This window comes from Anoplopoma fimbria, chromosome 4 (genome assembly GCF_027596085.1).
Source record: "Anoplopoma fimbria isolate UVic2021 breed Golden Eagle Sablefish chromosome 4, Afim_UVic_2022, whole genome shotgun sequence".
Taxonomy (NCBI): domain Eukaryota; kingdom Metazoa; phylum Chordata; class Actinopteri; order Perciformes; family Anoplopomatidae; genus Anoplopoma; species Anoplopoma fimbria.
The window spans coordinates 5,948,927-5,972,237 of record NC_072452.1 but is presented as its reverse complement, the minus strand read 5'-3'; the positions used below and the strand labels follow the sequence as shown (position 1 = coordinate 5,972,237).

The following is a 23,311-nucleotide window of genomic DNA, read 5'->3' as shown; positions in this document are numbered from 1 at the left end:
CGGAAATTATTTTTTTTGGTATATATTTGTTTGCTTGCAAAAGACTTTGTAGCAGTTTGTGCGTGGTTACTGTGTGAGTGCCACTTTAACTGCACACAAGAGACAAATAGTAATAACCTAATGGTTGTCACACCCCCACAAACCTCAGGAACTATCACGGGTCCTCAGCCGTTTTCTATTTCACATTTTCAATATACCTACCGAGGGACAATAAGGTTTCATCATGTTCGCCCTGATGTATGGGGGTAAATGTTCTCCTGCATAATGATAAACTATTAAACATACTTTATGTCAGAGTCACGTCAGTTCTGCTGACTGATCCACAGTTATTGCTCTGACTGGAAAACCAAAGCTGAAATTTGAGGCTCCGTCTTCTGAGCTTTGTTCCCGAGCTCAATTATTTACCACTCTTTACTTCCTTCCATCCTTACTTCCTTCCTTCCTTGCAATTGTTTTGCTCCTGCCAGTGCAGATGCTCGTTTCAAGGAAAAGACGGCTGGTTCTGCTCCAAAAGTGGTCGTCTCTCTCTCTCTCTCTCTCTCTCTCTCCTGTTCCATTGCACAGAGGTCCCTCCTCTATTAATAGAAATGGTCTGACCAATGAAACCAGTAGCTCAGACACAAAAAGGCCTTTTCCTTTTTTCTTGCCAAACTGGTAGAGCACTTTGCTGTTTGCTATAATAAACTCAGATGCACACAGAGGGAATTCTACTTTGAACTATCAGCTTCGAGACAAAAAGTTCACAGTTTAAAAAGGAGGCTAAATCTTGAAACTTAGCTCTGAGGAAACATTGAGAAGCTGCCCAAACGAATCAGTGACTCATCAACATACTAATTAGTGGCCCACAGTGTGTGTCTAAGCTCGCAACGTGCCTCTGCTTAAATGTCAAATACAATATCAGCAGGGAATGCAGACATGAAAACGTGTAAAAAAGTGCCAAAAAATGTCCTTTTATCTTCACTTCTTGGCTACTGAATTAAATAATTTCTACCTTTAACCTAAATATCCTTATCTCAGGCCTAATTACCAGATAATACATAAGGACCAGTGGACCAAATCTGTACCGAGCCAGATACTAGCCTTTCAAAACAGCCACATTGCTGCTGCTGCTGCTGCTGCTGCATGTTATGACTAACTCATTGTCAAAATCCACCACCTCAGTAATGTCCAGTGAGTGCCTAGCCAGTCTGAGAGCACGGCTCCACTGGCCACATGTGAATACAGGACAGAAGAAAACTTCTTTCCCCTTCCTGTCACGGTTAGAAAGAGCAACAGGAACCATTACATTTAGTGGGAAGACCTCTGGGAAGAGTTTGTGGTAAAACAACTGCCTGGTCCTTATTTATAAAAAATAAATAAATAAATAAAATACTACAGGTACAAGATACTAGATTCTAAATCTGTGTATCTGACTTCAAAATCAGATGCACTATTATGAGCACGAAGCTGGTAACTTTATAACGTAGAGTTGAGTGTGAGGTCTAATGTGTGAATGAACGGCCGTGCCACTGAGAGATTAGGATTTAGGTTAGTCGGCTGTGTCATACCAGTTAATTGGGTGCAATGCAGTGATGGTGGGCAGCTAATGGCAGCTGGCCTGTAGTGCCACCTATTGGCGTGTCACTAAAACTTACTGCTTTGATGGAACGATTTAACCTCAACACCTCCGATGTCGTTAACGCTCTGTGGATGACACGACTTTTAAATATCAGAGGATATCTGGGGATGTCATCACAGCAGGCTCTCTTCTGTTATCGCCTCAAAGATTAATCTCGACTTCAAAAATGAATGCGCAGTCATCCATATTTTGGATAGGTATATTGATATATGAGGAACAATATGAAGCACTACATTAGGCTTAATTCACACACAGTGTTGTGCCTCTAAAAAGAAATGGAGCAGGGTTTTATAGGAGGTCCTGGATGCTCTCAGCGAGCCTGTAAATCAGATGTACACTGTTGGACAGCTGATGAAGGGCCATTTTCAATCCTTCCTCTCCTCCTATTCCATACAATATGTACTGTACACCTCTGCTGCAACATAAACCCTTCATGCCTCTGCTTCTAAATCAGAGAGATTTTATTTTGAGCTTGCTCTCCTTATCGATTTCCCGCTACGTGCTCTTTAACCATCGACAAATCTTTTGAGGGAGGTTCACACCCAGAGCCGTTTATCCGAGCTGCCTGAGGGCCCCTCTCCCTCCATCATCGCTTCTCTAAACCCTTTGGATTTTGGTGGAACATCTGTCTCCCTGCGAGTCCACTTCGATCCCGCTCACCGCTTTCCCACCTTCCCCTCCTTCACATCAGGATAACCGACTTTCAGCTCCTCCTCGACACGGGACTTTACTCTGACTTTACTCTGTTCAAGAAAAGCTCCACCATTTCCATCCTTTTTTTAAAAGACAGTTAAATTGCGTCTTTTGAAATTCAGTGACCTCACATCACACCACTGCTAAAAATGCGTGCAAACATTTAACGTTACGGTCATTTGGAAGACGCTTCTACCCAACAGGCATTAAAACTCCACAGGAACAAAAGCTGCACCCAAATTAGATGATCAACAGAATATCGATGTTATTACAGATCATTAAGATTAAGTGTTGTCTACTAATCAACCACTCAATCTACAGACAGTTAATAGCAACTATAATGGATTAATTGTTGTTGTAAATTTTCTTTGTCATATATGATAATAAACTGAATATATTTTGGGCAGTTGGTTGTATGAAAATCAAGCAGTCAAATATATCCTCTTGGACTCCTTTTATGGACTAAAGCTGAGACAATGAGTTGAATAGAGTACCAGCAATGAAGATAATCTCCAACTATTTGATTATGTAATTAAGTTGTCACTTTGTCAGCAAATAAATCCCTAATTTTAACTTTTTTTCTGCTTTTCTTCTTCATGAGACAAAGAAGGTCTCCGCTGCAGAGCCATCAGAGCATAGAGCATTTCTTTCCTCAACTCATCCTCCACCATAAAAAAGAGTTTTGCTTTTTTTTGTTTTTTCCTATGTAGCATAAAAAGGACTATATTGTATTTCTGTATTTCATTGCCTAACTCTGTATTTTTCAAAGACAATGAATCAACCTTGAACCTCACATGATAGCACAGAGTGTTTGAAGTGTTTCTCAGTAGTGAGCATCTCCTGCTCTTCTTTGACTCATGGGATGGTCAACTAAATGTCTTCAGGAGTGTTCTTGAGGCAAAACAAGCGGATTTGATGGCATCCGCTGAGCTTTAAAAAATTGTGATTAGCATTTTTCATTTCTTCTTAATTTTAATGGACAAAACAATGAATGGATAAAAAAAAAATCAAATCTGCCAGATTCATTTAAAGGAAGATGAGACAAGCATTCATTTAAATTAGCAGCTCTGATGATGGCATTTGTCATTAATGTTGCCATTTTGTAGGCTGAATAATAACTTAATTAATAAAAAACTGATAATGAAATAACTGTAAGCGGCTCTCTCACACAGTACCATGCTCTAACAGATTGTACTTCAGTGCTCGCGGTTGTTTTTCTCCTCCAGAGTTTTCAACACTTATCCCGTCCGCTGTGTTTGACACTGTCAACGCATTGCTATTTGCTGACCTGAGAACTGCAGAGTCAGCACTCTCAGGGCCTTCACCCTACCTGTCCGACCACATTTCTCAGACATCACTGAGGAGGCTCTCTGTCCACATTGTGAATCTGGAGCTGTAAGTTTCTTCCCGGGCTGAGTTTTGGCTCCAAACTTCTTCTATCTCTAAAACAGCTTGACGCTGTCAGCAACCTCCCCCGTTTCCTCCCCCCTTCACAGCTAAAGCCTGAATGCCCTCTGACACTCAGGCAGAATATTCTGCTTCACCTGACAACTTCAGTTAGATGACTTAGCGCTGCCCGGCACCCACACGGACAACAGGACCGAGCTGCTCTTTCCCTTTTGCAAAATCTCTTTGGCACCATTGACAACAACACGCTGACTCTCTCCCAGTCTGCCCACAATCTTAGTGTGTTTCAGCACAACCAGCTGTCATGCTGCGAACATGACATAACCCTCCTGGCTTTGCTCCCAAAATACTCTCAATGTGACAACGCACTGTGTTTTCACCCTTTTTGCTATTTTTGCAGTTGTAGGCTGGAAACTTAGCGCTCATCTCAAAATGACCTTTTAGATGATTATTCTGGGCTCACAGGAACACTGTGGCTTTTCTGGCATTTTTTACTCAACACTTGCACCTCAGGTCTCTCTTGGAAAAGATAATTTCATCAATGACGCGGCCTGATTAATTTATAAGGATTTCATTTTTTAAAAAGCTATTTTGATGGGCAGGATGAAATACTGGTAATGAGGAAATTACTTTTTTTTTTTTGCTGTCATGCTCATTACAAGTCTTGTTTTCCCAAAGCCCAAATAGAAAACTTCCAATAAGTTCTATTGTCCAACAGTCGGACAAAAGAAGCAAGTACCTGCGTCAGTGTTTTTGCGGATATTCAATATATATAATGAAACAAATCAAAGAAATCCTCAGATTTCAGAAGATGGAAGCACAACGTGTTAAGCATTTTTTGCATAACAAACAGCTTAAATGATTCAGTTTAGTTAAGTTTTGGATCATTCAGTTTTGTGTTTGATCATTTCTTAGTCATGCGATTGATTGAATAATTGTTTCAGCACTACTTTCACATGCAAATAATTGATTAAAAAACATTTGAAAATCCTTTAAAGTATTGATCGAATCTGACATTACGGACATTTGGTGATTAGTTCAAGCAACAATGTTAAACTCAACTTATTCAAGGGATAACACATTTTTTGCAAGGTTAAAAAAAAAATCAAGTTGAGGCTCCCCAGAGGACGAGGCCTTAAGGCAACGTTCCTCTTTAACTTCCTGTGGGGAGGTTTGTTGCATTTCATTCTCCATCTCTCTGTCACTACCTAATTACGGCATTCAATTCTCAATAAGTCATTTATATTTTACAAAATGAGGTCAGTAACTTCAACATTAACATTTATTTAGTCTTGCAGCCAGGCACTGAAGAGCACCCTTGGAGTTGATACAATGTTAGAAACACCAACACAATGTAGTTCAGCAGCACCACAAACCGCAGCCTCTACAATGATGATTCAGATGAATCTCCGACATCACCTGAATATTCCTTCCTCTGTCACATTAGACTGAAATTAGCTTTAGCTTAATAGATTGCAGATACTGGAAACATTTGCCTGAAATCTGACATGTATGTCACGCGTTATACAGTACCAGTCAAAAGTTTGGACACACCTTCTCATTCAATGGTTTTTCTTTATTTTTATTTTTTTCTACATTGTAGATTAATATTGAAGACATCCAAACTATGAAGGAACACATATGGAATTATGTGGTAAACAAACAAATGCTCAACAAACCAGAATATGTTTTATATTTTAGATTCTTCAAAGTAGTTGAATGAGAAGGTGTGAACAAACTTTTGACTGGTACTGTATCTGTTTTAGTAAATTACTTTTCCTTTCTGAAAAACAACCAATATATTTGAGACACGTTCTTAAGGATTTACATCTGCAGTAGGAACAGCTGGGTGTGATGCTGAAAGCCACAGACCAGTCAGGCAGAATATCCAGTGACGGACTAACCAGTGTTGGTTTTTGGTCCTTTTTATGGGATGTGTGTTGACAAAAATAAAGAAAAAAGATACAATCTTTAAAGATATATTAAATCTATATGGTTTTGAATTTTAAAGCTACACATCGGGACAAAATACAACAGCAAAATTTATTTGCAGCTCATCGTAACCTGCAAATCTAAAAAAAAAAAAAAAAAAAAAAAAAAAAGGATTTCAAACAGAGTGGGATGCTGCATTGTTGTAAAACTTGAATGGCCAGTTTGGCATCCTGCATATTGTATATATGTTGGATTTGCACCTTTGTTGTTCAATTCAATTAAGTTTATTTTGTATAGCCCAGAATCACAAATTACAAATTTGCCTCAGAGGGCTTTACAATCTGTGCACATGCGACATCCTCTGTCCTTCCCTCACATCGGCACAGGAAAAACTCCCCTAAAAACCCCTTTAACAGGGAGAAAAAAGGAAGAAACCTATGGGAGAACGACAGAGGAGGGATCCTTCTCCCAGGATGGACAGAATGCAATAGATGTCACGTGTACAGAATGAACAGCATAACAGAGATACAACACATTCAATGTATATGACATAAATGATTCATATAATAAGACTACTTATAATAACAGCAGCAATTATTACAGTAGAATTATAGTTATGAAAATAGGTTGTTGTGTTTATATATTTGAGTTGCACCTTTATCCCACTTGAACCTCGTCATCATGACTCCTGAGGTACACAGTGACATCGTACCTTGATCCTGGGCATGGTGACCGTCGGGGGTCTCGCCTTGGCCACGAAGCTGTGCGTGGAGCCCCTCTCCACCAGGTGTCTGGTGTAGGGCATGTACCTGCGTCCATTGGCTCCAAACACAAAGTCCTCCCGGAGCGCGTCCACGAGCATCACAACCACCCTCGTGAAGAGAGGCTGGGGGAGGCGAGAGGAGTTGGGAGGGCTTCCTGTAACAGAAGGGAGTCGGGTTATGAGTCCCGACACCGTGACGTGGACAGAGACTACTCAGGTGTGTGAGCTCACCTGTCAGCGGCTCCGCGGGCAGGTCTGACAGCTTGTTGTTGGAGGAGAAGGAGGACTTCAGGGGGACCGGGAAGAACCCCCGCAGGAAGAGGGCCACGCCGATCACCTCAAATACTAACACGAACGAGGCAAAGACAGACGAGCGCACTCTCATGATGCTGCTGGACGGGACACTTCACCTCTAAAAACACTAATACCAGTCAGCGCCGTAGCCATTCATAGCTGCTTCCGCATTGTGGTCGTCAAACTACGGGTATCACGTGGGATCAAACAAAACCCATACGCTTTTTTCTTCTTCTCGTGGTTAGGCTCAGCTGTTGACAGTGTAATGATGGGTGGATGTCAGAATAAGACGGCTCGTTAACGGTCTATGCTTGTTAATAAAGTGAACGAGCCATAATAAAGACAATAAAATGTTGTTATTAAAATGTGTATAAGGACTAGGTTAAAAGGGCAACATTAGAAAATCAGCAATAATTGCCTGTTTTTTGACAACAATGCATATGGTGTAAAAGTAAATGCTTGCTTACAATTTCACAACCAACCAGACCCAACCTATTCTCAGTAGGTTTAGTCCTTCATAAAGACATCAGGAGATCTCATTTTAAGTCTTGCTTATTTCAGCATATGTGAAGCATATATTTATGAACTGTACTAAAGATGTGTTTTGTGTGCAGCAAAGGTCAAGTAAGAAAAAATAGGCTGTTTTCCCAAAAAGGTTTTATAAATATAAAGTAAAGATCAAAGGTCCAAAATCCAGGAGCTATACCTACTACTGTGTATTGTTCTTTCCTTTTGGCTTTTGTAACCAATAAGATCAATGAGAGCCAAGTGTGAGGCCTGAACATTTGCTTGTAGAATGGATATTACCAAGAGGAGGCTACAAGAGGTTTTGCAGATGAATACGTATTATTATTAAAAGTGTTCCTAAAACAGATTTCTTCATGGATCCATACAAAACCAAACTGTCCTTAGAATTAATGGTTATGGATCATATGAATGTCATACTGCACAGGAAGGAGGCAAGTATGATCAAATGTGTCACTTAAATCTTTTGAAAGTGTAAAAAATGTCAATATCAAGTTACTGCTGAATTATACAGTTTTGGGACTTTTGTTAGTCATTTTAAAAAGTGTTTGACTATAAAATCAGTGGGTTTAACGATACAATCTTAGTTTAATAGCAGAAAACTGCAGCTGAATCTGCAGCTGTGAGACGGGCAACAACCTGACTGTATTTTGTGTAGTGAGTCCATAAAGGCATGTAGTTGTAAGTTGATGATGACTCTTGGAGGTACTAATAGGTATTAATAAGGTGCTTCCCACAAAGCAAAGCATTGATCATGTTTATTAAAAACGGTTTGGTTAATTAGTGAGCTAAATGTGGACAGATTAGGTGAGCACTGGGTCTACAGTATCTGCATCAGTGGTCTTTGCTGATTCAACCCGAGTAGAGCTTTGTAAACATCTGCATTGCTACCAAACTATAAGAACATTTGCAGTCAGAAGTAGCTGAGGCACTGCTGGACAGATAATCGAGGGAAATCAAAGTTATTATCACACCTGTCAACGTGTATGTTTGAAAAAAGTGTTTTTACTCCAATAGGTACAGTTCAACGTGACAAAATTGTCCAAACGCTCACTGTAGGTAAAGTAGCAATTAGTCCCTCGCATCAGATTTGCTTCAATAAGCCTTTGCAAAGGGCAGCTCACAGGGACAAGGAGATATTTTCATCAAGCTGCTAAAACTGTTGAGTAGAAGGTAAATGGACATTTTAAGATTTCATAAAATATGATTTACACCTGATATGTATGGAGCCTGAGGCTGATTAGGTCTGTTGTAAATGAGCTCAGGGTGGAATTAGTTGCTGATTAGGTGCTGTTGTAAATGTGTTTGAGCAAACAGGGTTTATTGACATTCATTATTTATTAGACTTGTTTATCTTTGGGCTCTTTGGAGACCAGGTCAAAAACAAGTTAAGCTGATGCTGCCATCTAGTGGCTGCACTGCTTCACAGACAGTGTTTGAGATTTTACACACATGCAGCACATCCTGTTTATTGACATTCATTATTTATTAGACTAACTGTCCTAGTTAAAGCAAAATTCTAAATCATCTCCAATGGAGACCAGAGATCAAAAACAAGTTAAGACCAGAGGAGGTTTAAAAGCCCTTTAAACACCAAGACCAACATTTCCCCCAAAAAACAGTCAAAGATGCCTTAGGCAATCTTTTTTTTAAATTATCAAATGAATCCCCCCAATATGCTTTAGCTGCTTAAGTCTGTGACCTAAATCATTAACCACTTATGACATTAATCAACTAATTTGTTGACTGATTGATGAACCTCCCAGACTGTAATCTAAACAGTATCCATTCTAACTGCACAAACATTAAATAATGAATCGTGTTGTACTTTTCTTAATGTAAAGTGAGGCTCAACATTCTTCTGTGTAATAACTGCATGTTTCGAAAAAAAAGCCAATTGTGTCATCATATCACGTCAGATTATTAGCTTATTTAACAGTGTTAATGTTGTTAATGAAGCATTAGAATAACAACATAACCGTAAAAACATCTCTCCTAACAAAGGATCTGTTAGAGGCCTGGGAGAGAGGAAGTTATGACGCTTATTGTGGAAATCAGCACAATGACAGCAGACTGCAGCACCAATGAGTACTTTATTCAGAGCAAATCTAGCCTTTCTCATAATAAAGACCTTTTGCATATGATAATGACATTTATATATAGTAACATTATTGCAGTCTATTTGTCCTTCCTCTTCAGGACATTAATGAAGGCGTCTTTGGGAACTTCCACGTTGCCGATACGCCGCATCTTCTTTTTACCCTCTGCCTGTTTCTTCAGCAGCTTCATCTTCCTTGTTATGTCACCTCCGTACTACAGTGACATAAAAAAAAAAAAAAACATATACATATATTATTCATAGTGTTTGTGGTTCATCAGCGGATTCAGCAACTTTTTGAGAGTTAAGAAAACCCTTTACTCACACATTTAGCCAGGACATTTTTTCTGAACGCCTTAATTCTGAAAGAGGAAAACATTGGCATGTCACATATTTTGAAGGCAACTAAAATCCATTCAGCACATTTCATATACTAATACAATTAATAGTGCTTTATATACATGCAAAAATGTTTGCATCTCTCACACACATTTCTAACAAAGCCTTGAGCTTAGTAAGAAGTTGCACTTACGTTTCCCTTGCGATGACCTTACTTCCAATGGCTGCCTGTACAGCGACCTCAAACATCTGCCGTGGTATGGAGTCTTTGAGTCGCTCACACATGGCTTTCCCCATGTTGTACGCACGGCCCCTGTGATGAAAACGCACCCATCAGAAGGTCGCCCGTGACGCTCGGCTTGCCGTATAAAAAGGTCAGAGGGCAGCCAATCGTTTGGTGAGTCGTAGCGCCCCTTTCAGTTACTAAAGTCTGTGCTGGCTTTGGTGGTTAAGTACGTTTAATACAGATCTGGTGTGCGTCATCACCTTTCTACTCTACTGTCCTTGTCACAAATGAAACAAAGTCCTTGTCCGCTGTGTAAAGTCACTGTAATAGATAATGTCAACATTGGCTGCCAAGGGGCCATTTTTTTTAAACGTTATCCTGGGTGTTGAATACATTTCATGCTCCACAGGCTCAGAAGAATTACTATTATAATGACGGACCATATGACCTTGAGATTATGTCAACTCGTAAAAATGTGCCAGTGAGGATAATGAAGCTGTGGGAGGGGGGCCCCTGAACAAGAGAGCCTCTCAAGCAGCGTTACAGTGTTACACCTCAGGAGACAAGTTAGGGAAAATAAAACAAGTTGACATCATCTGAGCCCAGCTGTGACTTCACACATACTGCACCTGTGTACAATGGTGATGAGCTCCTCCACAGGCTGCCCATTCAGCAGAATATTCATCTTGATCAGATCAGCAGCCTGGTAGCCTGCATTCTCATAGTCAAAGCTATGGGAGATAAAAAAAAATGTAGAATGATGGTCAGCTGAATACATGAAATGATTGACAGTCAGAGGTGATGCAGTGTTTCATTAAATAACAACATTGTTACATTTAAGACATGAGGAAATGGTGCAAAGGTACGGAAGCCCAATGCCGCCGCGCCAGAAAAAGAAAAACAGATCAATTCAATTCAATTCAATTCAGTTTATTTTGTATAGCCCAGAATCACAAATTACAAATTTGCCTCAGAGGGCTTTACAATCTGTGCACATGATCAGTATCATGTTATTATGTGAAAGGTTATATAGTTATGACCAGATGGTGTTCACATCATAACAATGTATTGTCATGTTATTACAACATACAATACAACAAGAAACTGTTCTTGCTATAATTATATACTATTTATCTCGTTATGACATGAAACGTTTCATGTTATAACGGAGAGCTTAGGCTATACTGTCATAATGTGAAACTCATTTTTGAATAAGGAAGCAGTGTGTGGTTAGGACAAATTGAGGAATATGGCTCATTTACTTGCTAAAGTTGTACTTCACGTTTGGATCGAGCCATGGCGAGATTTTGCAGTTATTGAGCACGGTGGATGATATTGTTAATTAGTACTTTTACACTAGTAGGGATGTTAAAATGCAAGGGGCTGTACAGAAGGAAGTCCAGCTCTCTGGAGGACGCATTGATTACTGATCGGCTGGACGGGCCTGAAGGGAGTCCACCTGAGACCAGGTTATCTCTATAACTGAATTCAAGAACATTTTTTATTACGAAATAACGTGAAACGCTTTATGCAATAACAAGATAAATAGTGTATTGTTTTTAGCGTAGTAAAACGTTAAAATATCTTGTTACAATATGAAACACTTCTTGTTATTATGATAAACCTTCCACGTTATAATTACATACTCATCCGTTTTTCTTTTTCTTGGCGTACGCTGCCGCAGAGAGGAGAGGGGAAACTATTGGAACAGATTTCTTGGCTTGTGAGTGTTTTTAAAAACTGGAATCACCGACATTTTTCCTAAGAATGTAATCGATCCTTTGAAAAACTAAATACATGTTTTGAATTGACTTTACAGCTATGAAGAAATACTGTAACTTTGGACTTGATTGACTGTAGACTATGTATATTTATACATGCAGCACTTGTTTAGTTTTACCTGGCATATCCAGAAGACATCGATTTGAGGAGGTCATAGAAATCCACAACGATTTCATTTAAAGGGAAGAGGTACTTCATCATGACACGCTGGTCATCTATGTACACCATGTTCTTCTGGATCCCTCTGCGATTCTTTAGGAACACAATTTACAATGTCAACAATACAAGAAGGGCTGCTGCTTATTAATCATTTACTTATGAAATTGACTCATTTGCCTTTTTCCTCTTACCAAGCAGAGAGCCATGATCTTGCCGGTGTAACTGTCTGGAGTGAGAATGGTCCCCAGCACCATCGGCTCCATATACTCGGATACAACTGATCTGTCGGGGAACTGAGCGGGGTTCACAATGGTGATCTCTTCACGGCCGTATTCCTGCAAGGACAACCAACGACATTTGAGCGCCCAAATTAGGCTTTTTATGATTTTAAAGCCATAGTTCATCCAAAAAATGAAAATCATCCCCTGCAGGCATGAAATATAACTGTAAAAATGTACCTATAATGTCTAAAACCTTTATTATACTTTATTTATTCCGTTACTAGTCTTACAAGTATGAGAAATAGTGTGAATTGAAATAATTTGTAGTAAAATATTACCAAGTCTTTACGTAGATTTAGTAGATGCGTATGGGATGAGAGAATGTTGTTTCCAAGGAAACTTGGAACTTGTCTGTGTGTTGCAACACAACATTTTGATGTCCCACATGTCATTTAACGACTTCAAACTTTCTTTTTGCTGAAAGCACAGAAAGAGCCCACCTCTCCTGTAAGCCCAGGAAACATCAGAGCAGGAACCGGCTCTTACCTTGATGAGTTTGGGTGAAGAGAGGACGGCCTTGTAGGGCACGGTGGGCGCCGTCACTATAACGGAGGCATTGTATTCCTGCTCCAGCCGCTGATTGAACACCTCCATGTGGAGGAGGCCCAGGAAGCCGAGTCTGCCAGGGCACAGGAAGGTTCACAGGTTTACTGCGGCGTTTATAATGGACATTCAAGCTTTTAATTACAAAGAGCCTGTTTGGAAAGAGTTCAACGGTAAGGAAGGACCATCGCAATCCAGCGCAGCGTCGCACTTCCGAAGGATCTAAATCACTGATACTTGTGGAGTCAAATTCAATTTAATCATCTGGACTCATACGACCTGCCGTGATAAATAATGTCTCACTTGGCCGTCTGCTTTGGCAACATACGGTATGGCCCAAGGAGAGTTGTTTATTCCCCAATCAATCATACTATATGATGTCCAAAGTTTGTGTAGAAAAGTATGAGGGATAAATCTTGATGCTTCCCTTTAGAGAAGCATCAAGAACTTTTCTTTCAAAAGCCAATCAGTTGGAATTTATTTTTAAGCCAGACTTTATTCATTGTTTCTTTTTGGTATGCTTTCTTTCTTTCTTTCTTTCTTTCTTTCTTTCTTTCTTTCTTTCTTTCTTTCTTTCTTTCTTTCTTTCTTTCTCTTTTCATTTGGTTTGATTTGTGTTCAGTTCTCCAGCTTGAGTTGTGCTGTGTCATGTTTTATTAGTTTGTTTGCATGATCCTCTCTTGTGTCGCACCATGAACAACAAAATAAGTAGGAAAAAAACGTTATGAATCATGAAATGGGTCAAAACTTTTATGGTTTCACTGCTCAGCATCCACACATTTCTTCTCGCTGGCTGTCACATTACATGAAGTGACCCACTCTTCTGTTGTGGTTTACCTTTATCTTTCTAATTCAAATCCGTCATCCTCACCTCCAGCCCGCTCCCAGGGCCATACTGCTGTCCCTCTGCACTGTGACACTTGAGTCATTCAGGGTCAGTCTCTCAATGGCGCTGCGAAGGCCCTGGTAATCTGACTGGTCCATCGGATACATGCCTGAGGGACGGAAAACAAAAAGACGGAAGAGTGCCCATCATCAGCAAAAAGGACTCTCTTACGTGGAAAGCACTGAGTGCACTTACTGTACTGGCTGGTGAGGCACAACATGCGCTCAAGGGGCTTTTATTACGTTTGACTGCACGTCCAATGATACTGGAATATTTAAGGCTAGTGTTATGTCATGTACTGAGGTATAAGGGGAATGTATGTGGCGTCGAAAAGAGTTGTATTATTCCATATTTTCACAGAGATTTTTTTTATCTGACAGCATAAAGGCAGATGAAAGAACTTCTTACCAGCAAAGACCATGGCTTTGGCGGGTTTGAACCCTGGAAAAGCTTCCACCGGCTGCTCCTGGAGGTAGAGTGTGTCACCGATCTGGGCCTCCTTCACAGCCTTCATCCCGGCTATTATGTAGCCCACTTGGCCTGCAAAGCTACACAACAGTCGGGGAGAGTTACACGAAAGCAAAGTAAACAATCAAATGTTTTTACATGTCTTTTGCAAAGGACAGAATTTAGATACACCTACGCTGAACGACATACTTCACAATGACTAGATCACTGTGGGTTTAGTTCATACAGTGTCTTTTTATTCTGAATGAGCTTCAGCAGATATATGAACGAGCATCAGGCGAATCCTTTTCTCTCCATAGATGCTACGAAGACGATCCAATCATAAAAACCACTGAATCAATTGGTGCATAAAACACCTTGAATAAAACATCCCAGTAAATAAGTCAGGAAGCAATAGCCCCCAATGTGATGCTCTAAAAGATGTCAGGAAATGTTCAGAATGCGGATCACAATTTCCTGAAGCTTTAGTTATTCAGTTTATTATTAAATAAGACTAAAAAAAAAACAGCAAATAAGCTTGTTTGGCATTTGCTTAAAAAATGACCTAAATGACTAAACTCAGCTATTAAGACCGTTGCAGGTTGTTTTTCCTGCCTGACTGTAACATCAGCTGTGATGGGTTAGACCAGTGGTTCTCAAATGGGGGTACGTGTACCCCTGGGGGTACGTGAAGGCACTCCAGGGGGTACTTGAGATTTTTAAAGAATATATTTAAAATTAGCATCCATTCAAAAATCCTTTCAAAATAGTTATTTAATAAATATTCAATAAAATATAAGTGTAAGTTCATGAACTGAATTCAATGCCACAGTGCAATCTTCAGTGTTGACAGATTAATAAATCAGACACTGATGGCAGAGCGCTTAGTATTACATCTTTTTTTCAACCAAAAATGCTTTGCGCTGGTTAGGGGGTACTTGGCTGAAAAAGTATTTCACAGGGGGTACATCACTGAAAAAAGGTTGAGAACCACTGGGTTAGACAACCAGTGAGAGGAGGAAGAACGGCGCCTACAGCTTCTGTGTTGGGTGCTCATCTGGCCGGAGGAGCCCCAGCTCGTTGACCTCGTAGCTTTTGCCGAGATGGGCTGACACGATCCTGTCCCCTTTTCTGACCCGACCTCCGAACACGGCGATGTTGGCCACCACTCCTCTGTAGTGGTCGAAATTGGAGTCAAACACCAGGGCTTTAAACGGGTCATCGATGCTCGCCACGGGCCTGACAATACAAGGACGGGGGGGAGGCTTCACTTTTTTTGGTCTCAAACATGTTTCATGTGAGAGAACCGGATAAACCTTCTTACGGTGGAACTCTGTTCACCACGGCTTCGAGAACCTTCTCCACATTTGTTCCAAGTTTAGCTGAGATCTGAAAAAGACGAAGAAAATAAATGAAGAGACCTTTCTCAGATGAGCGTTACTGAAAACTAAAAAGCAGTTTACATGTGAGCTGACTCACCCTGAGGCATTCTTCACGGGGAATATCAAACACCTTTTCGATCTGCAACTCCACCCTCTCTGGATCAGCATTTTTTAAATCAATCTGAGGGAGAAATGTCAAAGTCATGCGACGGGCTGAACAGCAGTCAAGTAGCAAAAAGAATGTGATTAAACCAAGAAACAAGCGGGCCTCGGCGTACCTTGTTGATAACGGGGATGATTGCCAGCTGGGCTTCAAAAGCCAGGTAGAAGTTGGCCACCGTCTGCGCTTGAATCCCCTTAACGTGACAGTAAAAATATGTATTACATGCAACACGGAGAAAACCGGGAGAGAAGAATCTGGTTTCGTACCTGATTTGCGTCGACAATCAACAGGACACCTTGGCATGCAGATATCGATCGAGAAACTTCATAACTGAAGTCAACATGACCCTGTAAACGGAAAACCAAAAAGAGTTGGAAAGCTATGTTTACATCTTCATGGACAACTGATCCATGAAATAATAACAAATGATATTCCACATTATCAATCTTAAAGCCAAAATCCATCCGTTTGTTTTTTGATTGTGTTTCCAGTTATGGTGGGGTAAATTATCCATGATAGATGAGGACAGGGAGCACACTTCATCCCCCCCCCGGCTGATCACTCACCGGCGTGTCGATGAGGTTCAGGAGGTACTGCTCTCCCTGGTGGCTGTAAATCAACGAGGCCGTCTGGGCCTTCACTGTTATTCCTCTCTCTCGCTCCACCTGAAGCTTGTCCAACACCTGTTTGTTCTTCTCCGTCTTTGCGATGGCGCCTGTTTGTCAATGAAACCCATTACTGACATGCTGTCTTAACTGGAATCAATTTAAGAGAGAGAGAGAGAGAGAGAGAGAGAGAGAGAGAGAGAGAGAGAGAGAGAGGCAAGCTCTCATAGTCGTGGCATCAACAAGCATTTGGATAGCAACACACAAAACACAAAGACGATCATGCTGATTAAGAATGGGAGTTCACAATCCAATTATATTTTCACATTATCAGTATGCATTCAGACCTAAACCCAGATGTATTCTATCGAGCAAGTTTAAATACAAAAATATTAAAGGGTAAAAAAAAAAATCTGATATGCAGTGTAATAAGGAAACATACCAGTCATCTCCAACAGCCTGTCAGCCAAAGTGCTCTTTCCATGGTCAATGTGAGCAATGATGCAAAAGTTCCTGATTCTGTCCACAGGGAACTTAGACAGGTCAATAGTATCCTTAAAGACACAAAGAGAGAAGCCTGCAGATTACTGGGACAGTCACTCAAAAACTGCTGAGTGTTGCAGGAATCCCTCTTAAAGAAATGGCAATATTCAGACAGACCAATATGTATTTATACTTCTGAATATATACTAATTGCTGCTGTTATTATAAGTAGTCTTCATTTCCTTCGTTACTCTGCTTACTACTCTTATTATATGAATAATTTATGTCATATACATTGAATGTATTGTAACTGTTATGCTGTTCATTCTGTACACGTGACATCTATTGCATTCTGTCCATCCTGGGAGAAGGATCCCTCCTCTGTCGTTCTCCCAGAGGTTTCTTCCTTTTTTCTCCCTGTTAAAGGGTTTTTTAGGGGAGTTTTTCCTGTGCCGATGTGAGGGAAGGACAGAGGATGTCGCATGTGTACAGGTTGTAAAGCCCTCTGAGGCAAATTTGTGATTCTGGGCTATACAAAATAAACTGAATTGAATTGAATGAAGAACACAAGAAGAACCACCATGGTGGTTTAATGAATGTGAGTTTCTCAGCACTTCTCAAGCCTTGTTTTACTTCAGGGGAACTCTCAGCACAGGTGGAAGAAGTATTAAGACCCTTAACTTAAGTAGAAGTAGCAGTATCACACTGTGACAATACGACACTACAAGTTCAAAACCTAACAAAGTAAAAGTATGTAAGTTTTGTCAAATTAAAATAAAACATTTAAACAATTGATACAGTACCAGTCAAAAGTTTGTTCACACCTTCTCATTCAACTACTTTGAAGAATGTAAAATATAAAACATATTCTGGTTTGTTGAGCATTTGTTTGTTTACCACATAATTCCATATGTGTTCCTTCATAGTTTGGATGTCATCAATATTAATCTACAATGTAGAAAAAAATAAAAATAAAAATAAAGAAAAACCATTGAATGAGAAGATGTGTCCAAACTTTTCACTGGTACTGTACATCTGACTTCAGCTGTCAGATAAATGTAGTAGAGTAGAAAATACAATGTGTGCCTGTGATATGGAATGGGGTAGGAGTATAAAGCTGCATGAAATGGAAATACTCTTAAGTACAAGTACCTCGCATGTGTACAGTATAAGGCCTGCAGTACTGTCCTACCACTGACCCTCAGTCTCTGTCAGGAGACAAGGACTGGAAATGCAATTAACGCACCAGCTGTTCTCGCGTTGTTTTGTTTTTTGAGCGTTACCTTGTTGGTCTGCGTGCTGACCATCTTGACGCTGCTGGAGGAGAACACGGGCAGCCTTTTCATCCAGCGGTGTCTGAACAGTGTGTGCGTCATGTTGCTGCAGCTTTGTATCTTCCTTCTGTAGGCTTTGAACTGTAACACACGCCTCAGGAGAGGGGGTTCACACCACCGGGTCACGAGGGAGAACGACATGTTTACCTTAAGCCGAGTAACCGACCTGTCAGCATGAAGGATACATGACTGAAGGATGCATGACTGAAGGATACATGACTGAAGGATGCATGACTGAAGGATGCATGACTGAAGGATGCATGACTGTTCACGGGTCTGCGGAATACTTCTGCGTGCTCATGAATACAATGTAGCGTTTTGCCACATTGGCGGACACAAACAGCCTGTTTTTAGAGTAAATAGTCCCGTAATAACCCCGGTGCATGAGTTCCTAGTGCGCTGACATTTTAGGTCACAGTTCACCTGCAAAGACTTCTGGGAAATGTTGTTGATTTTTTTATTTTTTTCCAATCCAGAGATGGTCAAAAGAAACAAGATGAGTTCCTACTATGACTTCCTTTTTCGTTTTACCGCCGGTCAAAGCGAGCACTGTTTAATTAAATGTTACATTGTTGCTCTTTTAATGTATCCAAAAGTAACAGCATTGCTACATATGTTGTAAATATGTCTACACATTGTAGCAGACTGTGTCTACTTATTGTATCGTAGGGTTTTTTTTTTGGTTTTTTTATTCAGTGAGGAGTCATTCGCCTCGGGGACTCCATTCGGAACGCTATCACACTTGAAACGACGCTTGAACGCGTCAGAGGGGGATGACTATCTCGACACGCTGTTATCTTTGAACGTGCTCAGACAGTCGGAAGTCCCGCCCACTCAACCTGTCAGATGAAGGATAAAAATGGATATCAGTTGCTATGACAACCAAGCTACCTCTCGCACAAGAATAGATTACTGCTTCTCCTCTTTGTGCAGCCAGAGATAATAAGCCTCTATTACCCACAGTTTCTGCCTGTCATGTAATCATCTTTTCTTCTTCTTCCCTTTTTTCTTTTTCCCATTTGAGATTTTTTACACTTAGGATTGCATTTGACTCCCAGACCTAAGCACTCTGTATCACTTAAAGATAACACAAGCCCTTCATAAATAATACCACAGATCATTTTGACAACACCACCTACATACAGGCCCCCTGTTCAGGAGACATTTCTAGATTGCTCAATAACTCTCGTATCTAGCTTCTCCTGCACAATGGAAGAAGATTTGTAATTCTATCCCCCTCTCTGTTTCATAAACCAAACAAAGATGGCAGCCAGAAAAGACTGCTTCTTGTTGATGCAAGAGAATATGAATGTGTTGGTAAAGCACTATGTGAAAATGATCAAATAATAGAACTTTCTATTAGATAAATTGACCTGATAATACAACTTTTTTTTATTCAACCAAAAAACAAATGTGTACAAGACCAGCATGGAGATTTGGACTCTAAGGAATCTGGAAGTCTTGAAATCAGCAGGAAATGTGTCAAATGACCTGTGATGAATCTATTTAATAATGAGAGGCACACACTGGGGATGAACCTCTATTATCTCAAACAGCTCTCAACAGTTTTACTTTGGTTTAACAGTCAGTTATTTATATCTAAACCTTTTATAGTCACAAGGAAATCTAAATCACAATTTTTAACAGGAAAAAAGGTCCTAGAAATGTTATTATTTATACCTGTAAATTTCCCTGCCGTGGCATGTCAGAACAGCTCTGTTATGTTTGAATGACTGTAGACCTCTGTGGGAATTGAACCATTACACTGTCCTATGGATGTTTTTTTCAAAAATGCAATTTACCTTCGGCCCATTCTAAGTGGAATCCATACAAAAATCCATCAGGCTTGATATTTTGATTTGTCACGGGACAATCATTTTCTTTTTACATCAGACATTTTGACAAGCACTGGAGGAACTAATAATATTAGTCTGTCGTCTTACACACACACACACACACACACACACACACACACACACACACACACGGTACAAGCGTTGTTGGGCCATTCATCGGGTTTATGAGCGTTTGGGGGTGACAGCTGAATCTGGTGTCTTTTCTCACCTGTCGTCCTTCTCTCAGTCATAGCTCGCCACATTAGGCCGTGGCCAGCGTGTCGCCATAGCAACCTCAGTCACACTTTACGGTGTGGATTTGCTCTTGTGTGTATCCTCCAGGTTGTGGCCCTTTTTTAAAATTTGTCACATTTAGGAGTAACTCCATCCAGACCTTTTGATTTCCTTAAGAAAAGCCTGAAGTTGTCCCTTAAACGTGGTTTTGTGTTTTTTTTTTTTTGTTTTTTACTTTTCATGCTTTATGCTGTGAACTAATGTTTTCCATACAACCCCATTCTAGATCAAGTTTCCATGTATATTGATACCACATAAATGGCTTGGTATAGCTGTTTCCTGGGTGATCCTACACCGGCCTGGTCTCCTGTTACTGCAGTCATATCAATCTAATTCAGATGTCACATCTTGAGTCACTGTCCAGTTGAAGCCAGTAGCTTTGAACCATCACATGTTCTCTTCACAAATAGACTGCTAGAGTTGAACTCAACTATTCTGAAATCTGTCTCTGACTCCCTTTTAAGTTCTCTGATCTGACACTTTGGATAAACTGTAAAAGATCTTCAATTATGAAGATTCCCAGACATGTATGTGAGCAGCGCTGATGTGCTGTCCTGCTACACACCTCACATCCGTTGCCATTGATTTCTGTCAGGGCCACACAGCCTTTAAACTCATGAACCGGGTCGGCAGTGGACCGAGGCGATGGAGCTCAAAGATGAGGAGACCTCACGCCCGAGTGCCGGAGAGATACTGAAACTTCAGCGAGCCTTGCATTACAGCTCAGTGCCGCGGGGCTTTCTGTGGAGTTTTATCAACACACTCGTGACGATGGTCCCTGGCAGCATCGGACCCTTTGCTTGACAGCATCCTCTCCTGATGAAGAGGCTGCAGAACCCACTGTCCCAGGATCTGACTGGGATCTGTTGGTAAATTTATGGTGTTATTTATGTTTCAAGGGAGAAGCTGGAATTTTCTGAACTCTGCAGCTTTCATTACAGTTTTCCTGCATTATTTACCTTTAGTGTCTTGAAAAATGTATGGAACTTTTACTATACAAATCTTTAAAGGCTGTTTTCTCAACAAAAAATGTCTCCAGAAATCTCCACAGTAGCGCTGTCTATATATTCTGAAGGTTTTTACAGAGGGGATTGTACACATGTTATTAATTTATACCACATTTTACTCATTACTTATAGATATTGACAGTATTTTCTGATTTATGGAGTGATACAAAGACATATTGAAAAGTCCCTCTGTAAAAACCTTTGGCTCTGATATGTGAAGTTTGAACCGGCTTCATCCAGTGTGATTCCTGTTCTAGAAATGTATGTAAACTAGCACATAGTGTCATGTAAATATCTTAACATACTATTTCAAAAAAGCTTGTTATACAAAAAAAATTGTCTTAATGTAAAAACTCAACTGGTTGAGTTTCATGGTTGTATCTCTTAGTAAATATATTTACACTGTTCAGCTGTAGGGACTCTATATTGATATCGGCATATGTGTAAGCTGTTAAGGAAATTGTGTTTAAAAGACGTGTTTAAATACAAAAACAGATATTGGCCAATATTGCCTCAGTCAGGCTCTCATTTACAAGCACGGCACAAACTAGATCTAAAGAATTGAAATGATATGTGTTTTTATTAGAAACTGTGCACTAAATCAAGCATCCACCTCGTGAACAATCATTTTATCTGGAATGTTTAAGATTTCTATCAGGATGTTGGAGAAATTTGAATTCAGAACTAATTTATATCCAACATAATTTGTAAAAACAACGTAAAAAACAATCAATAAATAAAAATGATTCATCTTCATGCAGAGTTTGATTCAACAGTGAAATTAAGTTCAAATATTATGTGAAGCAAAATCATATCACCCTATATGGAGAAAAGGTAACACAGCAGAGTAAAAGACTGTATATGGCTACTGATATGGGGCTGAACATGGTTGGTCTTCCTGACATCTATAATAAATACATTTAAACAACACTATATATGCTCATGAAGTACAATCATTGGTTGTCCCTGTTATAGTGATGCTGATGGAAGTGGATTACATAATGGCTGTATATGGCTTCTGAGCTGGTCCAAAGTTTTAGTGTAAACAGCAATCAATCTGCATACAAATACGAGTTGAAAGTACTATTTCATGATATTAAGAAAAAAATTATAATTTAGTCCCAGATCCTGGCTGTGCGGTCTCACTTTAGGCCCGTTACACAGAAGATATTTCTGGCAGAGGAATGTGACTATCATCCACACATGATTCACTGGAGTTCATGTTGGCACGGAGCAGTCCTGTGTTTTGCAGGCCGATCCCTCTCATATCTGTAATTAGTTCAAAATAGCTTGTGGGATCATGAAATGTGTTGTGAGGAGCCAGACACTGGATATGAATAATCACCTCAAATTTGTAATTTGCAGACATGCTGATTAGTTCTGCCATTGTGCTACACCAGCGGATCCACACCGTGCTCCAGAGATACCATCACCATCATGGGAGAGCCAATAAGAAGCTGTGATATTCACATTTTAAACAAGTTTACACATGTTTCATGTGTTTATCTGAGCACATTTAAACCAGTAATTGGCATATGAATTAGTTTGAATACTGTTTGATCTTGTTGAAATAAATAAATATATAGAATAAAATAAAAACATACAAAATTATTTGAAAAACATAATGCATATTAGTGTGCTTGTGCAACAACATGTTCTTCTTCCTGCTTTTCTTCCTCTAAATTGGCCAGCTCTGAATTGTTTGTGCCGTTAGCGATATATTCTGCTTACTGTGCTGTTATTAATGGTACGCCATTGATCTTTTTTTTTTAGATTCACTATCAGTTTGTTCGTATGCTAAGGCGAAGGTGACAGATAATGATGATGAAGATAATGATGTGATAATGACAGAAAATAGTCACCTAGCTCTGCTGCTCTGAGCTGCTTTTTAGCCTCTTTTGGCTCCATGTTTTGGTTTTTAAGCGCTACAGATTGGCTGCATGCCTCAAACCGACTGTTCTGCACTGTACACTACCAAATGGCAGGCTAACTCTAAGCTAAGCTAGCAATTTAGCTGGCTGGTGAAGAAAATCGAACATCTCAAAGGCTAAACTCAGGAGTTGGTGGTGACCAAAACAGAGCTTAAAGGAGAGCGAGTACATTTGTAAGAAGGAGAGAACGTCCAATGTGATGATGATGTTGCTACTTGCTGTTGGATGTGTAAATAGGCACTTTGTTTGCTAATACATTGGCCAAAAACGTTATCAGACAATAC

General features: G+C 40.0%; 2 protein-coding genes across 4 annotated transcripts in view; both read right to left on the bottom strand.

Annotated features, from left to right (window-relative positions):
- The window catches only part of pigg (phosphatidylinositol glycan anchor biosynthesis class G), a 78,094-nt gene extending 71,128 nt beyond the window's left edge, over positions 1 to 6,966 (bottom strand). For all 3 annotated transcript variants that reach the window (XM_054597601.1, XM_054597600.1, XM_054597602.1), the window contains exons 1-2: positions 6,645 to 6,966; positions 6,363 to 6,568 (exon numbers count right to left, since the gene is read on the bottom strand). In XM_054597601.1, the coding sequence (XP_054453576.1) occupies positions 6,363 to 6,568; positions 6,645 to 6,798 (360 nt within the window). In that variant the 5' untranslated portion in view covers positions 6,799 to 6,966. The remainder of the gene's footprint in view (positions 1 to 6,362; positions 6,569 to 6,644) is intronic.
- A 2,349-nt stretch (positions 6,967 to 9,315) lies between these two features.
- On the bottom strand, positions 9,316 to 18,370 carry guf1 (GTP binding elongation factor GUF1). Its single transcript, XM_054597652.1, has 17 exons — positions 17,910 to 18,370; positions 16,586 to 16,697; positions 16,105 to 16,253; positions 15,805 to 15,885; positions 15,654 to 15,731; positions 15,473 to 15,556; positions 15,318 to 15,382; positions 15,029 to 15,232; positions 13,955 to 14,094; positions 13,532 to 13,655; positions 12,604 to 12,736; positions 12,028 to 12,171; positions 11,796 to 11,929; positions 10,525 to 10,626; positions 9,863 to 9,982; positions 9,656 to 9,692; positions 9,316 to 9,545 (listed from the first exon to the last, which is right to left on the bottom strand). Exons 1-17 carry the CDS (start codon positions 18,099 to 18,101, stop codon positions 9,411 to 9,413), a joined length of 2,034 nt encoding a protein of 677 aa, XP_054453627.1. The 5' UTR covers positions 18,102 to 18,370; the 3' UTR covers positions 9,316 to 9,410.
- Between the last annotated feature and the right edge of the window lie 4,941 nt (positions 18,371 to 23,311).

Excerpts from the sequence above, each read along its gene's own strand:
- guf1 (XM_054597652.1), bottom strand. The coding sequence starts at position 18,101 with ATGTCGTTCTCCCTCGTGACCCGGTGGTGTGAACCCCCTCTCCTGAGG. Across the intron at positions 15,886-16,104 it reads TGAACCTCATCGACACGCCG|GGTCATGTTGACTTCAGTTA; the intron begins GTGAGTGATCAG and ends TTCCGTTTACAG. Across the intron at positions 15,233-15,317 it reads GTGGTGAACAGAGTTCCACC|GCCCGTGGCGAGCATCGATG; the intron begins GTAAGAAGGTTT and ends TTGTATTGTCAG.